The sequence below is a fragment of the Amblyomma americanum genome, chromosome 3 (assembly GCF_052857255.1).
Source record: "Amblyomma americanum isolate KBUSLIRL-KWMA chromosome 3, ASM5285725v1, whole genome shotgun sequence".
Classification (NCBI taxonomy): domain Eukaryota; kingdom Metazoa; phylum Arthropoda; class Arachnida; order Ixodida; family Ixodidae; genus Amblyomma; species Amblyomma americanum.
In genome coordinates this window covers 139750062-139764469 of record NC_135499.1, presented here as the reverse complement: position 1 = coordinate 139764469, position 14408 = coordinate 139750062, and the positions used below count along the sequence as shown (strand labels likewise).

The 14408-nt window shown below is 50.1% G+C and overlaps 1 protein-coding gene and 28 non-coding genes across 29 annotated transcripts; 1 reads left to right on the top strand and 28 right to left on the bottom strand.

The window, feature by feature from the left end:
• Positions 1-107: 107 nt before the first annotated feature.
• On the bottom strand, positions 108-178 carry TRNAG-GCC (transfer RNA glycine (anticodon GCC)). Its single transcript has one exon. It is a non-coding gene; the product is annotated as a tRNA-Gly (tRNA).
• A 138-nt stretch (positions 179-316) lies between these two features.
• Positions 317-387, bottom strand: TRNAG-GCC (transfer RNA glycine (anticodon GCC)). Its single transcript has one exon. It is a non-coding gene; the product is annotated as a tRNA-Gly (tRNA).
• A 138-nt stretch (positions 388-525) lies between these two features.
• TRNAG-GCC (transfer RNA glycine (anticodon GCC)) lies at positions 526-596 on the bottom strand. Its single transcript has one exon. It is a non-coding gene; the product is annotated as a tRNA-Gly (tRNA).
• Positions 597-734: 138 nt separating this feature from the next.
• Positions 735-805, bottom strand: TRNAG-GCC (transfer RNA glycine (anticodon GCC)). The gene has a single exon. It is a non-coding gene; the product is annotated as a tRNA-Gly (tRNA).
• Positions 806-943: 138 nt separating this feature from the next.
• Positions 944-1014, bottom strand: TRNAG-GCC (transfer RNA glycine (anticodon GCC)). The gene has a single exon. It is a non-coding gene; the product is annotated as a tRNA-Gly (tRNA).
• Positions 1015-1152: 138 nt separating this feature from the next.
• TRNAG-GCC (transfer RNA glycine (anticodon GCC)) lies at positions 1153-1223 on the bottom strand. The gene has a single exon. It is a non-coding gene; the product is annotated as a tRNA-Gly (tRNA).
• Positions 1224-1361: 138 nt separating this feature from the next.
• On the bottom strand, positions 1362-1432 carry TRNAG-GCC (transfer RNA glycine (anticodon GCC)). The gene has a single exon. It is a non-coding gene; the product is annotated as a tRNA-Gly (tRNA).
• Positions 1433-1570: 138 nt separating this feature from the next.
• Positions 1571-1642, bottom strand: TRNAG-GCC (transfer RNA glycine (anticodon GCC)). The gene has a single exon. It is a non-coding gene; the product is annotated as a tRNA-Gly (tRNA).
• Positions 1643-1780: 138 nt separating this feature from the next.
• On the bottom strand, positions 1781-1851 carry TRNAG-GCC (transfer RNA glycine (anticodon GCC)). Its single transcript has one exon. It is a non-coding gene; the product is annotated as a tRNA-Gly (tRNA).
• A 138-nt stretch (positions 1852-1989) lies between these two features.
• On the bottom strand, positions 1990-2061 carry TRNAG-GCC (transfer RNA glycine (anticodon GCC)). The gene has a single exon. It is a non-coding gene; the product is annotated as a tRNA-Gly (tRNA).
• Positions 2062-2199: 138 nt separating this feature from the next.
• Positions 2200-2271, bottom strand: TRNAG-GCC (transfer RNA glycine (anticodon GCC)). Its single transcript has one exon. It is a non-coding gene; the product is annotated as a tRNA-Gly (tRNA).
• Positions 2272-2409: 138 nt separating this feature from the next.
• Positions 2410-2480, bottom strand: TRNAG-GCC (transfer RNA glycine (anticodon GCC)). Its single transcript has one exon. It is a non-coding gene; the product is annotated as a tRNA-Gly (tRNA).
• A 138-nt stretch (positions 2481-2618) lies between these two features.
• On the bottom strand, positions 2619-2689 carry TRNAG-GCC (transfer RNA glycine (anticodon GCC)). Its single transcript has one exon. It is a non-coding gene; the product is annotated as a tRNA-Gly (tRNA).
• A 138-nt stretch (positions 2690-2827) lies between these two features.
• TRNAG-GCC (transfer RNA glycine (anticodon GCC)) lies at positions 2828-2898 on the bottom strand. Its single transcript has one exon. It is a non-coding gene; the product is annotated as a tRNA-Gly (tRNA).
• Positions 2899-3036: 138 nt separating this feature from the next.
• TRNAG-GCC (transfer RNA glycine (anticodon GCC)) lies at positions 3037-3107 on the bottom strand. The gene has a single exon. It is a non-coding gene; the product is annotated as a tRNA-Gly (tRNA).
• Positions 3108-3244: 137 nt separating this feature from the next.
• Positions 3245-3316, bottom strand: TRNAG-GCC (transfer RNA glycine (anticodon GCC)). The gene has a single exon. It is a non-coding gene; the product is annotated as a tRNA-Gly (tRNA).
• A 138-nt stretch (positions 3317-3454) lies between these two features.
• TRNAG-GCC (transfer RNA glycine (anticodon GCC)) lies at positions 3455-3526 on the bottom strand. Its single transcript has one exon. It is a non-coding gene; the product is annotated as a tRNA-Gly (tRNA).
• Positions 3527-3664: 138 nt separating this feature from the next.
• TRNAG-GCC (transfer RNA glycine (anticodon GCC)) lies at positions 3665-3735 on the bottom strand. The gene has a single exon. It is a non-coding gene; the product is annotated as a tRNA-Gly (tRNA).
• Positions 3736-3873: 138 nt separating this feature from the next.
• TRNAG-GCC (transfer RNA glycine (anticodon GCC)) lies at positions 3874-3944 on the bottom strand. The gene has a single exon. It is a non-coding gene; the product is annotated as a tRNA-Gly (tRNA).
• A 3935-nt stretch (positions 3945-7879) lies between these two features.
• On the top strand, positions 7880-8832 carry LOC144124159 (uncharacterized). Its single transcript, XM_077656817.1, has one exon. It carries the CDS (start codon positions 7906-7908, stop codon positions 8830-8832), a length of 927 nt encoding a protein of 308 aa, XP_077512943.1. The 5' UTR covers positions 7880-7905.
• Positions 8833-8981: 149 nt separating this feature from the next.
• On the bottom strand, positions 8982-9052 carry TRNAG-GCC (transfer RNA glycine (anticodon GCC)). Its single transcript has one exon. It is a non-coding gene; the product is annotated as a tRNA-Gly (tRNA).
• Positions 9053-9516: 464 nt separating this feature from the next.
• Positions 9517-9587, bottom strand: TRNAG-GCC (transfer RNA glycine (anticodon GCC)). The gene has a single exon. It is a non-coding gene; the product is annotated as a tRNA-Gly (tRNA).
• Positions 9588-9725: 138 nt separating this feature from the next.
• Positions 9726-9796, bottom strand: TRNAG-GCC (transfer RNA glycine (anticodon GCC)). The gene has a single exon. It is a non-coding gene; the product is annotated as a tRNA-Gly (tRNA).
• Positions 9797-9931: 135 nt separating this feature from the next.
• TRNAG-GCC (transfer RNA glycine (anticodon GCC)) lies at positions 9932-10002 on the bottom strand. The gene has a single exon. It is a non-coding gene; the product is annotated as a tRNA-Gly (tRNA).
• A 138-nt stretch (positions 10003-10140) lies between these two features.
• On the bottom strand, positions 10141-10211 carry TRNAG-GCC (transfer RNA glycine (anticodon GCC)). The gene has a single exon. It is a non-coding gene; the product is annotated as a tRNA-Gly (tRNA).
• Positions 10212-10348: 137 nt separating this feature from the next.
• On the bottom strand, positions 10349-10427 carry TRNAG-GCC (transfer RNA glycine (anticodon GCC)). Its single transcript has one exon. It is a non-coding gene; the product is annotated as a tRNA-Gly (tRNA).
• A 137-nt stretch (positions 10428-10564) lies between these two features.
• TRNAG-GCC (transfer RNA glycine (anticodon GCC)) lies at positions 10565-10635 on the bottom strand. Its single transcript has one exon. It is a non-coding gene; the product is annotated as a tRNA-Gly (tRNA).
• A 314-nt stretch (positions 10636-10949) lies between these two features.
• On the bottom strand, positions 10950-11020 carry TRNAG-GCC (transfer RNA glycine (anticodon GCC)). Its single transcript has one exon. It is a non-coding gene; the product is annotated as a tRNA-Gly (tRNA).
• A 1268-nt stretch (positions 11021-12288) lies between these two features.
• On the bottom strand, positions 12289-12359 carry TRNAG-GCC (transfer RNA glycine (anticodon GCC)). The gene has a single exon. It is a non-coding gene; the product is annotated as a tRNA-Gly (tRNA).
• Positions 12360-14408: the final 2049 nt, after the last annotated feature.

The window sequence follows — 14408 nt, the reverse complement described above, 5'->3', positions numbered from 1 at the left end:
AATGCATTATATGGCTCATCAGCAACGAAGCCTGGAGTCGCCCAAAAAAAGCGGCATCCAGAAACCTATGTCAGGGTGCTCACGTTAGTGGTGTAGGGAAAGAAAAATGCGTCGGCCGGGAATCGAACCCGGGCCACCCGCGTGGCAGGCAAGTATTCTACCACTGAACCACCGACGCCAACGGATTAGTGCCGCAATGAACATTTATTAATGCATTATATGGCTCATCAGCAACGAAACCTGGAGTCGCCCAAAAAAAGCGGCATCCAGAAACCTATGTCAGGGTGCTCAGGTTAGTGGTGTAGGGAAAGAAAAATGCGTCGGCCGGGAATCGAACCCGGGCCACCCGCGTGGCAGGCGAGTATTCTACCACTGAACCACCGACGCCAACGGATTAGTGCCGCAATGAACATTTATTAATGCATTATATGGCTCATCAGCAACGAAACCTGGAGTCGCCCAAAAAAAGCGGCATCCAGAAACCTATGTCAGGGTGCTCAGGTTAGTGGTGTAGGGAAAGAAAAATGCGTCGGCCGGGAATCGAACCCGGGCCACCCGCGTGGCAGGCGAGTATTCTACCACTGAACCACCGACGCCAACGGATTAGTGCCGCAATGAACATTTATTAATGCATTATATGGCTCATCAGCAACGAAACCTGGAGTCGCCCAAAAAAAGCGGCATCCAGAAACCTATGTCAGGGTGCTCACGTTAGTGGTGTAGGGAAAGAAAAATGCGTCGGCCGGGAATCGAACCCGGGCCACCCGCGTGGCAGGCGAGTATTCTACCACTGAACCACCGACGCCAACGGATTAGTGCCGCAATGAACATTTATTAATGCATTATATGGCTCATCAGCAACGACACCTGGAGTCGCCCAAAAAAAGCGGCATCCAGAAACCTATGTCAGGGTGCTCACGTTAGTGGTGTAGGGAAAGAAAAATGCGTCGGCCGGGAATCGAACCCGGGCCACCCGCGTGGCAGGCGAGTATTCTACCACTGAACCACCGACGCCAACGGATTAGTGCCGCAATGAACATTTATTAATGCATTATATGGCTCATCAGCAACGAAACCTGGAGTCGCCCAAAAAAAGCGGCATCCAGAAACCTATGTCAGGGTGCTCAGGTTAGTGGTGTAGGGAAAGAAAAATGCGTCGGCCGGGAATCGAACCCGGGCCACCCGCGTGGCAGGCGAGTATTCTACCACTGAACCACCGACGCCAACGGATTAGTGCCGCAATGAACATTTATTAATGCATTATATGGCTCATCAGCAACGAAACCTGGAGTCGCCCAAAAAAAGCGGCATCCAGAAACCTATGTCAGGGTGCTCACGTTAGTGGTGTAGGGAAAGAAAAATGCGTCGGCCGGGAATCGAACCCGGGCCACCCGCATGGCAGGCGAGTATTCTACCACTGAACCACCGACGCCAACGGATTAGTGCCGCAATGAACATTTATTAATGCATTATATGGCTCATCAGCAACGCAACCTGGAGTCGCCCAAAAAAAGCGGCATCCAGAAACCTATGTCAGGGTGCTCACGTTAGTGGTGTAGGGAAAGAAAAATGCGTCGGCCGGGAATCGAGCCCGGGCCACCCGCGTGGCAGGCGAATATTTCTGCCACTGAACCACCGACGCCAACGGATTAGTGCCGCAATGAACATTAATTAATGCATTATATGGCTCATCAGCAACGAAACCTGGAGTCGCCCAAAAAAAGCGGCATCCAGAAACCTATGTCAGGGTGCTCACGTTAGTGGTGTAGGGAAAGAAAAATGCGTCGGCCGGGAATCGAACCCGGGCCACCCGCGTGGCAGGCGAGTATTCTACCACTGAACCACCGACGCCAACGGATTAGTGCCGCAATGAACATTTATTAATGCATTATATGGCTCATCAGCAACGCAACCTGGAGTCGCCCAAAAAAAGCGGCATCCAGAAACCTATGTCAGGGTGCTCACGTTAGTGGTGTAGGGAAAGAAAAATGCGTCGGCCGGGAATCGAACCCGGGCCACCCGCGTGGCAGGCGAATATTTCTGCCACTGAACCACCGACGCCAACGGATTAGTGCCGCAATGAACATTTATTAATGCATTATATGGCTCATCAGCAACGAAACCTGGAGTCGCCCAAAAAAAGCGGCATCCAGAAACCTATGTCAGGGTGCTCACGTTAGTGGTGTAGGGAAAGAAAAATGCGTCGGCCGGGAATCGAACCCGTGCCACCCGCGTGGCAGGCGAATATTTCTGCCACTGAACCACCGACGCCAACGGATTAGTGCCGCAATGAACATTTATTAATGCATTATATGGCTCATCAGCAACGAAACCTGGAGTCGCCCAAAAAAAGCGGCATCCAGAAACCTATGTCAGGGTGCTCACGTTAGTGGTGTAGGGAAAGAAAAATGCGTCGGCCGGGAATCGAACCCGGGCCACCCGCGTGGCAGGCGAGTATTCTACCACTGAACCACCGACGCCAACGGATTAGTGCCGCAATGAACATTTATTAATGCATTATATGGCTCATCAGCAACGAAACCTGGAGTCGCCCAAAAAAAGCGGCATCCAGAAACCTATGTCAGGGTGCTCACGTTAGTGGTGTAGGGAAAGAAAAATGCGTCGGCCGGGAATCGAACCCGGGCCACCCGCGTGGCAGGCGAGTATTCTACCACTGAACCACCGACGCCAACGGATTAGTGCCGCAATGAACATTTATTAATGCATTATATGGCTCATCAGCAAGGAAACCTGGAGTCGCCCAAAAAAAGCGGCATCCAGAAACCTATGTCAGGGTGCTCACGTTAGTGGTGTAGGGAAAGAAAAATGCGTCGGCCGGGAATCGAACCCGGGCCACCCGCGTGGCAGGCGAGTATTCTACCACTGAACCACCGACGCCAACGGATTAGTGCCGCAATGAACATTTATTAATGCATGATATGGCTCATCAGCAACGAAACCTGGAGTCGCCCAAAAAAAGCGGCATCCAGAAACCTATGTCAGGGTGCTCACGTTAGTGGTGTAGGGAAAGAAAAATGCGTCGGCCGGGAATCGAACCCGGGCCACCCGCGTGGCAGGCGAGTATTCTACCACTGAACCACCGACGCCAACGGATTAGTGCCGCAATGAACATTTATAATGCATTATATGGCTCATCAGCAACGCAACCTGGAGTCGCCCAAAAAAAGCGGCATCCAGAAACCTATGTCAGGGTGCTCACGTTAGTGGTGTAGGGAAAGAAAAATGCGTCGGCCGGGAATCGAACCCGGGCCACCCGCGTGGCAGGCGAATATTTCTGCCACTGAACCACCGACGCCAACGGATTAGTGCCGCAATGAACATTTATTAATGCATTATATGGCTCATCAGCAACGAAACCTGGAGTCGCCCAAAAAAAGCGGCATCCAGAAACCTATGTCAGGGTGCTCACGTTAGTGGTGTAGGGAAAGAAAAATGCGTCGGCCGGGAATCGAACCCGGGCCACCCGCGTGGCAGGCGAATATTTCTGCCACTGAACCACCGACGCCAACGGATTAGTGCCGCAATGAACATTTATTAATGCATTATATGGCTCATCAGCAACGAAACCTGGAGTCGCCCAAAAAAAGCGGCATCCAGAAACCTATGTCAGGGTGCTCACGTTAGTGGTGTAGGGAAAGAAAAATGCGTCGGCCGGGAATCGAACCCGGGCCACCCGCGTGGCAGGCGAGTATTCTACCACTGAACCACCGACGCCAACGGATTAGTGCCGCAATGAACATTTATTAATGCATTATATGGCTCATCAGCAACGAAACCTGGAGTCGCCCAAAAAAAGCGGCATCCAGAAACCTATGTCAGGGTTCTCACGTTAGTGGTGTAGGGAAAGAAAAATGCGTCGGCCGGGAATCGAACCCGGGCCACCCGCGTGGCAGGCGAGTATTCTACCACTGAACCACCGACGCTTTTTTTTTTCTTTATTGCCTGGCTGCGACACATAACATTTACACAAAAAACACTCAACAAAAAACACACAAAACGCTATGTACATACGACACTGTCGTGGTCAGCCATCATGAGTCTGGCTTCGTCATACTAAAATTCACGAAGCCTACAGAGCGGCTCTAGCCTCGAGAGCCACTCGGGAGGCTCCGCAGTTGCTTTCTGGATGGCCAGAAAGCAGTCCATTCTTTCCCGAAAATAAATGCGTGCAGGTCGTGCGTCTTTGTCACAATAATAGCCTGCCATTCTGGAGCGCCATATACTGATGAGGCCCAAGAGCATTATGAGATCAAATGGTACCCCATCCTCATTGTCTGTGCTTAAATAACGAATTCCCTGCGCGTCAAGTGGTAGCTCTTTCTTTATTGTCCTTTGTAACACATCCCAAAAATAAACCCCTTCCCAGCAATGCAAAAAAACATGGTCTATTGTTTCGGGCTGTTTACAAATTAAGCAGTTCGATCCCCACGGTAAAAAGAAATCCTTTCCTTCCAAAAACTTTTTAACTGGGAGTGTCCCGGTGTGTAATTTAAAAAAGAAGGTCTTTACTCCTGGTGGCACCTGCATTTTCTTTACCCTTTTTAAAACATCAGCTCCAGGACCTCCACTGTACAAGGCCCTGTACATAGGCTCTGGGAAAACAATATCACAAAGATCATGGTACAACTTCTTTCTTTTAGTTTTATACAAATAATCGCTAGAAAAACGCGCTGAAAGAAACCTAACACTTGCTACAATCTCTTTGTAGTAACCAAAAATTCCACCCGAGAACTCTTCTGTGGTAACAACAAACTCGGGCAGCAATCGCCGCAGCCTGACCTGGCACACGGTGCGCAAGAACGGGTCTGAGACGTCGCGAAAAAACAAAAAACGGTTCACCAGCTGCCTTAAAAAGAGGTGCCCTAGCCCCAACCCCCCGTCTTTTACCCGCCGGAATAGGTTCGTTCTGCTGCAACGTTCCCATTCGGAAGCCCATATAAAGACGGCAAAAATCCGGTGTAACTTCTGAATGTGCACCCGAGAGCAATGCAAAACCTGCATCACATACCAGAGCTTGCTAATAAAAAACAGGTTGCAGACTGTAGCTCTGGCGAAAATGGAGAGATTGGTGCCTTTCCATTTTCCAGCTCTGTCACGTGCTTCTTTCGTTTGCTGTTTCCAATACTCCTCGCTTTCGCGATAAGCATCGAGCGGAACGCCCAAATACTTGCCCGGTGTCGTCGTCCACGGTACGTTGGCAAAATGGTCCGGGTGGGATGGCCACCATCCATGCCAGAGTCCGAGGCATTTGGACCAATTAACCCCGCTACCGGTGACTTCGCTGAACTCGCGTACACACCCGACAGCTTCGCTTATGCTCTCCTGATCAACCGTGAATACAGCAACGTCGTCAGCATACGCCAACAGCTTAACTTCAGCAGCTTGCAACCTAAAGCCATTAATACTATTGTCTTCTAATATTTTCCTACACAGTGTTTCGATGTAAATACAAAATAAGAGTGGGCTGAGGGGGCAGCCCTGACGCACCGAACGCTGCACGCTAATGGGGGCCCCCAAGCACTTGTTAACAATCAATCTTGTCGTGCAGTTTCGATACGCCAGGGCTACACCCTCGCGGATAACTGAACCGACATTCACATGGTCTAAAACGGAAAACAAGATTTCATGAGAAACACAATCAAAAGCTTTTTCGAGATCAATCTGAAGCATGGCCACCCGCCCATTAATTGCATCGCAGGTTTCAAGTACACTGCGTGCTTTGTGAATGTTGGAAAAAATCGATCGCCCTTTTATTCCACATGTCTGATGGGGTCCAACAATTTCCTTTATCACTGTCTGTAGTCTTCGCGCCAATACCTTCATAAAAATTTTGTAGTCCACATTAGTGAGTGCTATCGGTCGATATGCGGTAACAGATTTTAATTTCTCTATATCATCAGTTTTCAATATGAGTACCGTATGAGAGGTCCCAAAAGACGGAGGCAAAAAGTTTATTCCATAGGCTTCGTTAAACATTGTACATAGCACCGGGGCAATTTCGTGCTTAAATTCTTTATAAAATGCCGCACTGAATCCATCTGGTCCTGGTGATTTTCCGAGGTTTAATTCATCTATCGCATGCCCTACTTCGTTTTCAGTTATTTCTAGTTCCATTTTCTTTTTCCTTTCTTCGTCCAGCCGTGGCACTACACCAAGGAACTGATGCTTAAATGCAACTGCGTCTGCCGGATGCCACGAAAAAAGCCTCTGGTAGAATTGTGTAAAGGCTGCTTCGATGTGGTCATTGTCTGCCGATAAGATACCCCCCCATTCTATTTTATCGATGTGATTACTTTCAGCGTGGGCTTTTTCTAAACCGAGAGCACGTTTTGATGGCGCTTCGCCAGCAGCTGTGTCTTCCGCCCTCGCCCTCACCAGTGCTCCGCGATAACGCCGTTCTTCCATGAGTTCTCTTTTGCTTGGTTTTCCTGACATCTTCAATCCATTTCCCAGGCGCCTTGCATTCCTGCTTCAGCAACGTTTCCAGTAGTGCCTTTAACTCAGCTTCGTCTTGTTTTTCCTTATACCGTATACAAGAGGCCCTTTCTATTGCTTTGATTTTTAAAGATTCTTTGCTTAACTCCCACTGCTGCCATATCTTCAGGTTCTTGCACGGGTTTATTTTTCCTATTTCATCCTTTACTGCTCGGTAGTAGACATCGTCGCGAAGAAGCGTGTTGTTTAGCTTCCACATTTCCCATGAAAATGCCTTGCTTCGCTTGACACTTCCGAGGCAGCACTCAACTAAACAGTGGTTTGAGAAGGACACTCCCACAACTTCGTACTGGCTGCATACAGGGGCAAGGTCAACTGATGTATAAATGCGGTCCAGCCGTGCATGGCTTGAGCCCTGAAAATGGGTGAACTTCACTGCCCGCGCACCCTCAAGACATTCAGCCACATCTTCGAGGTTTCCGTTATCAATAATTCTGATCAACACTTCAGTGCTCCTGTCTCGAAACCCTCGGATGCTTGACTTATCGCGAGCATTTAGGACACAATTGAAGTCACCTAAGACGATGAGCTGCCTTTCCGTGCAAACGCGTTCTAGGAGGCTTTGGAAAAAAGCAACTCTTTCCTCTACCCCATTCGGTGCATACACGACAACAATGCGCCACTCAATGCTATTAAGGGAAAAGTCAAGGACAATACACCGGCCAGACACACACGAAAAATATGCTTGCACCTCTAGCCCCGGGATCTTCTTTACAAAGAGCACGCAACCAGCAGATGTCCCCACTGCATGACTGACGACAGCAAAAAATCTAGTCGTGAAACGCAGCACCATGCTGTCGGTTCCTTCGTTGCCGTCCACTTTCGTCTCTTGCACGGCCAATACATCTATCTCGCGCTCCGTAATAAGTCGATACACCTGACCTTGTTTTTTCCTAGTCGCCAGGCCTCGTACATTCAGCGTAGCGACTTTAAAGGGAAAGGCGGGAGCCATTTTAATTTAAAAGGAAAGGACCCAACAGCATGGCGCTTACCTCCCACGTCTAGCGCGCGGCTAGACGCCACTGTTGCCGCCGGTATCATCCGGCAGAAGAACATCGGCCTGCTCGAGGAGTACCTTGCCGCCGGAACGCTTGTCATCCGAAAGGTTCGGGCGCGGCCGTAACTTCGGACGCCGGGATTGAGCCGTCTTTGCAGGGGGTTCCTCGACGCCGGGCGCTACCACCTTGTCCCCTTCGGGGCTGGTCTGGTCGTGGGGACGCTTCGCCGGTGTGGTGACGAGGAGCGTGACGCTAGTTGCACGGGCGCCGCTCTTCTCGTGGATGTCCTCGCTCGGCTCTTTTGCCCCGACGTCCTCAGGCTCTGTTGGGCAGGCCCCGTTCCCTGACGTCTCGTTAGCTTCCGGCCACCGAGCGTGACGGACGCGGGATCATGAGCTCCGGCGGAGCGGCGATTGCGGCCCTTGCTGGCCGCGGAAACAGGCTTGTTGCCGACGCAGATAAGGACTACGAGATTGTTCTGCCTACTCTGCCAACAGGACGTGTTGTGTTTAACACGGTGTTTCTGCATGGTGACGTGCGAGCGAGGCCCTACCGGGTGGAAGATTTTCGGGACGCCCTCGCCAACGCTGGTGCGCTCCCCGACGTCGTGGCGTTGGGGGCGTATCAGATAAATCATGTGTGGGCGGTGACGCTCAGCAGTGCTGAAGCCACGAAAAAGCTTGCTGCATTGAAGGAGCTACAAGTGAAAGGACGCCGGTGCATCATTTTCGACCCGGAGGATCAGCAGGTTAAGCTGCGCCTGCATTGGATGCTGCACGGTGTGGCTGACGAAGACATCAGGACTGCTTTCGCAGCGTTCGGAAACGTGACGGAGGTGACGCGGGAGCGTTGGCGCGTCCAAGGGATGAAGGAGAAAGGCTCAACCACCAGGACCGTGCTACTCAAGTTGAAGCCTGGAATGAAGGTGGATGATTTGCCACACCAGTTGCGAGTAGCCGGTGAGCTGGCCCTCGTGGTTGTGCCCGGGCGACCGATGCAGTGCTTGCGTTGTCACGGCACGGGCCACGTTCGCCGAGATTGCAAGGTTCCCAGGTGTTCCCAGTGCAGGCGCTATGGACACACGGACGCGGACTGCGTCCGCACCTACGCGTCGGCTACCGGTCTCGGAAAGGCGAACGACACCGTGGAACTCATGGACGTCGCCGAGGCGGAGGAAGCAGCGACTGGTACGGACGAGGCGGGCAAGCCGCCTTCGACGCTTGCCACGTGTGTGAGCTCCGAGGATAGCACCAAGGCGGCCGACGAACCAGCGAGCCAACCGCCGACGGTAGACTGCCCCCGCTTTGCTTACCACTGAACCACCGACGCCAACGGATTAGTGCCGCAATGAACATTTATTAATGCATTATATGGCTCATCAGCAACGCAACCTGGAGTCGCCCAAAAAAAGCGGCATCCAGAAACCTATGTCAGGGTGCTCACGTTAGTGGTGTAGGGAAAGAAAAATGCGTCGGCCGGGAATCGAACCCGGGCCACCCGCGTGGCAGGCGAGTATTCTACCACTGAACCACCGACGCTTTTTTTCTTTATTACCGGTAAAAAATACATAAAAATCTCTAGCCACACTTTGGCCGAGACAATGGGTTAAAACTTTTTCATGTTAATCAGTTCATCCATAACTGCCACCCAGTCCGGCGGCTGGGGTTGACTGCGGAGAACATCTCTCAGGAAAACTGCACTTTCTATAAAGTTTTCTCTCACTGGTCGCACATTTGCGTCGGCGTGCCTGGCCGCCATTCTCGTTTTCCAGATGCTGTGGAGGCCCAGTAGCATAAACATGTCGTAAGGAACCTCCTCACTTTCTATAGGTAGAAACCGGATGCCATAAGACTGAACCACCGACGTGAACGCATTAGCGCCGCAATGAACATTTATTAATGCATTATATGGCTCATCAGCAACGCAACCTGGAGTCGCCCAAAAAAAAGCGGCATCCAGAAACCTATGTCAGGGTGCTCAGGTTAGTGGTGTAGGGAAAAAATGCGTCGGCCGGGAATCGAACCCGGGCCACCCGCGTGGCAGGCGAGTATTCTACCACTGAACCACCGACGCCAACGGATTAGTGCCGCAATGAACATTTATTAATGCATTATATGGCTCATCAGCAACGCAACCTGGAATCGCCCAAAAAAAGCGGCATCCAGAAACCTATGTCAGGGTGCTCACGTTAGTGGTGTAGGGAAAGAAAAATGCGTCGGCCGGGAATCGAGCCCGGGCCACCCGCGTGGCAGGCGAGTATTCTACCACTGAACCACCGACGCCAACGGATTAGTGCCGCAATGAACATTTATTAATGCATTATATGGCTCATCAGCAACGCAACCTGGAGTCGCCCAAAAAAAGCGGCATCCAGAAACCTATGTCAGGGTGCTCAGGTTAGTGGTGTAGGGAAAAAATGCGTCGGCCGGGAATAGAGCCCGGGCCACCCGCGTGGCAGGCGAGTATTCTACCACTGAACCACCGACGCCAACGGATTAGTGCCGCAATGAACATTTATTAATGCATTATATGGCTCATCAGCAACGCAACCTGGAGTCGCCCAAAAAAAGCGGCATCCAGAAACCTATGTCAGGGTGCTCACGTTAGTGGTGTAGGGAAAGAAAAATGCGTCGGCCGGGAATCGAACCCGGGCCACCCGCGTGGCAGGCGAGTATTCTACCACTGAACCACCGACGCCAACGGATTAGTGCCGCAATGAACATTTATTAATGCATTATATGGCTCATCAGCAACGCAACCTGGAGTCGCCCAAAAAAGCGGCATCCAGAAACCTATGTCAGGGTGCTCACGTTAGTGGTGTAGGGAAAGAAAAATACGTCGGCCGGGAATCGAACCCGGGCCACCCGCGTGGCAGGCGAGTATTCTACCACTGAACCACCGAACCACCGACGCCAACGGATTAGTGCCGCAATGAACATTTATTAATGCATTATATGGCTCATCAGCAACGCAACCTGGAGTCGCCCAAAAAAGCGGCATCCAGAAACCTATGTCAGGGTGCTCACGTTAGTGGTGTAGGGAAAGAAAAATACGTCGGCCGGGAATCGAGCCCGGGCCACCCGCGTGGCAGGCGAGTATTCTACCACTGAACCACCGACGCCAACGGATTAGTGCCGCAATGAACATTTATTAATGCATTATATGGCTCATCAGCAACGCAACCTGGAGTCGCCCAAAAAAAGCGGCATCCAGAAACCTATGTTTTTTTTTATTTATGGCCTGTTTGGCTCATAACATTTAACAAAAAAACATTCAACAAAAAACACACAAAACACTATGTACATAAGACACTGTCGTGGTCAGCCAGCATGAGTCTGGCTTCGTCATTCTAAAATTCACGAAGCATACAGAGCGGCTCTAACCTCGAGAGCCACTCTGGAGGCTCCGCAGCTGCTTTCTGGAGGGAAAGAAAAATGCGTCGGCCGGGAATCGAACCCGGGCCACCCGCGTGGCAGGCGAGTATTCTACCACTGAACCACCGACGCTTTTTTTTTCTTTATTGCCTGGCTTTGACTCATAACATTTACACAAAAAACACTCAACAAAAAACACACAAAACACTATGTACATAAGACACTGTCGTGGTCAGCCATCATGAGTCTGGCTTCGTCATACTAAAATTCACGAAGCATACAGAGCGGCTCTAGCCTCGAGAGCCACTCGGGAGGCTCCGCAGCTGCTTTCTGGATGGCCAGAAAGCAGTCCATTCTTTCCCGAAAATAAATTCGGGCAGGTCGTGCGTCTTTGTCACAATAATAGCCTGCCATTCTGGAGCGCCATATACTGTGGAGGCCCAAGAGTATTATGAGATCAAATGGTACCCCATCCTCATTGTCTGTGCTTAAATAACGAATTCCCTGCGCGTCAAGTGGTAGCGCTTTCTTTATTGTCCTTTGTAACACATCCCAAAAATAAACCCCTTCCCAGAAATGCAAAAAAACATGGTCTATTGTTTCGGGCTGTTTACAAATTATGCAGTTCGATCCCCACGGTAAAAAGAAATCCTTTCCTTCCAAAAACTTTTTAACTGGGAGTGTCCCGGTGTGTAATTTAAAAAAGGAGGTCTTTACTCCAGGTGGCACCTGCATTTTCTTTACCCTTTTTAAAACACCAGCTCCCGGACCTCCACTGTACAAGGCCCTGTACATAGGCTCTGGGAAAACAATATCACAAAGATCATGGTACAACTTCTTTCTTTTAGTTTTATACAAATAATCGCTAGAAAAACGCGCTGAAAGAAACCTAACACTTGCTACAATCTTTTTGTAGTAACCAAAAATTCCACCCGAGAGCTCTTCTGTGGTAACAACAAACTCGGGCAGCAATCGCCGCAGCCTCACCTGGCACACGGTGCGCAAGAACGGGTCGGAGACGTCGCGAAAAAACAAATAACGGTTCACCAGCTGCCTTAAAAAGAGTTGCCCTAGCCCCAACCCACCGTCTTTATACCCGCCGGAACAGGTTCGTTCGGCTGCAACGTTCCCATTCGGAAGCCCCTATAAAGACGGCAAAAATCCGGTGTATCTTCTGAATGTGCAGCTGCGGAGCCTCCCGAGTGGCTATCGAGGCTAGAGCCGCTCTGTATGCTTCGTGAATTTTCGAATGACGAAGCCAGACTCATGCTGGCTGACCACGACAGTGTCTTATGTACATAGTGTTTTGTGTGTTATTTGTTGAATGTTTTTTTCGGTTAAATGTTATGAGCCAAAGCCAGGCAATAAAGAAAAAAATGTTAGTGGCCTAGGGGAAAAAATGCGTCGGCCGGGAATCGAACCCGGGCCACCCGCGTGGCAGGCGAGTATTCTACCACTGAACCACCGACGCTTTTTTTTTGTTTTTATTGCCGGGCTTCGACAGAATACAACAAAAACATACACGGGTAGACACCCAAACTACAAAAAGGTAGCCTACAGCCCCCAGAGGGGCCAAGCCTTGTCAGTTTAAAATTCCCTGAGTTCCGTCAAAGGTTCGAGCCTTGAAAGCCACTCAGGGGGAGATGCTTGTGTTTCCAGCACCTCGAATAATTTGTGCATTGTCTCACGGAAATACAATCGTGCAGGCCGCGCATCCGGGTCACAATGAAAGCCTGCCATTCGGGATCGCCTTATGCTATGGAGGCCCGCGAGCATTACTAAATCCAACGGCATGCCATCTTCTTTTGCTGTAGGCAGGAATCGGATTCCATACGGATCCAATGGTAATTCTTTTTTGATGGTCCTTTGAAGGACGTCCCAAAAATATACCCCTTCCCAACAGTGCAAGAAAACGTGGTCGATTGTTTCTGGTTGTTTACATATAAGGCAGTGGGATCCCCGAGGTAGGTAAAACCCCTTTTTTTCTTGGAAAGATTTTACAGACAGAGTCTCAGTGTGAAGCTTGAAGAAGAAATTTTTTGTTCCCGGTGGTACCTGCATTTTTTTCACCCGTTTCAGGACATCTCTGCCTGGGCCTCCGGAGCATATTGCCCTGTACATTGGTTCCGGAAATAACCCGTCACATACATCCTTGTACAATGTTTTCCGCTGAACACCACTTAAATAATTTTTTGGAAATCTCGCCGTCAAAAACCTGACGCTAAACACAACCTCTTTAAGAAAACCAAAAATACCTCCAGTCATAGTCTCCGTTCCAACAATGAAATCTGGCACAGCACGCCCGAGCCTGACTTGGCATACGGTACGCAGAAAGGGATCTTTAACGTCTCGGAGAAACAAAAATCTGTTTACTATCTGCCGTATGAACAAGTGCCTCAGACCAAGTCCCCCTGCCTTGATGCTCCTGAACAAATTTGTCCGGCTGCACCTCTCCCATTTTGAGGCCCATATAAAGACAGCGAGAATACGGTGCAGCTTTTGCACATTTAACCGTGAGCAGTGGAGTACTTGCATCACGTACCAGAGCTTGCTTATCAAAAACAAATTGCACACAGTTGCTCTTGCAAATACAGACAAATGAGTACTTCCATTTTTCGGCTTTCTCACGCGTTTCTTCAACCTGTGTTTTCCAGAAAGGCTCAGTGTCTCTGTAAAATTCGAGTGGAACATCTAGGTATTTCACGGGTGTTGTCACCTAAGAAACGGTGGCGAAAACAGCTGGAGTTGACGGCCATTCTCCGTGCCAGAATCCCAGGCACTTGCCCCAATTCACCAAACTTCCGGTGACCTCACTGAAACCCTTTACTGCTTCGATTGTCCTGTTTATGCTATCTTGGTTAACGCAGAAAACAGCAACGTCATCTGCGTATGCTAAGAGCTTCACTTCTGATTCCTGCACACGGAAACCATGAATAGCCTCGTTTCCTATAATGTTTAGGCAGAGGGTTTCTATATAAATACAAAACAGCAGGGGGCTGAGGGGACAGCCCTGGCGTACCGATCTCTGCACACTAATGGGGGCCCCCAAGGTCTTGTTTACTATTAACCTCGTAGTGCAGCTACGGTAAGCCATGGCCACACCCTCTCTGATAACAGAACCAACGTTAATGCAATGTAGAACGCAAAGCAGCAATTCGTGCGCCACACAGTCAAACGCCTTCTCAAGGTCAATCTGAAGAACGGCGACCCGAGCATATATTGCGTCACAACACTCAAGCACGCACCTAGCCTTGTGAATATTCTCAACAATGAAACGCCCCTTGATCCCACACGTTTGGTGAGGTCCGACTATTTTATGCATTACGGTCTGTAGCCTGCCTGCAAGAACCTTCATATAAATTTTGTAGTCTACATTTGTGAGGGCTATGGGCCTGTAAGATGTTACCTGTCTGAGTTTTTCTGTTTGATCGGTTTTTGGTATGAGCTCAGTATGCGAGGATGCATATGATGTAGGCAGAGCATGCAACACATACGCTTCATTAAATACCACTGAGAGGAG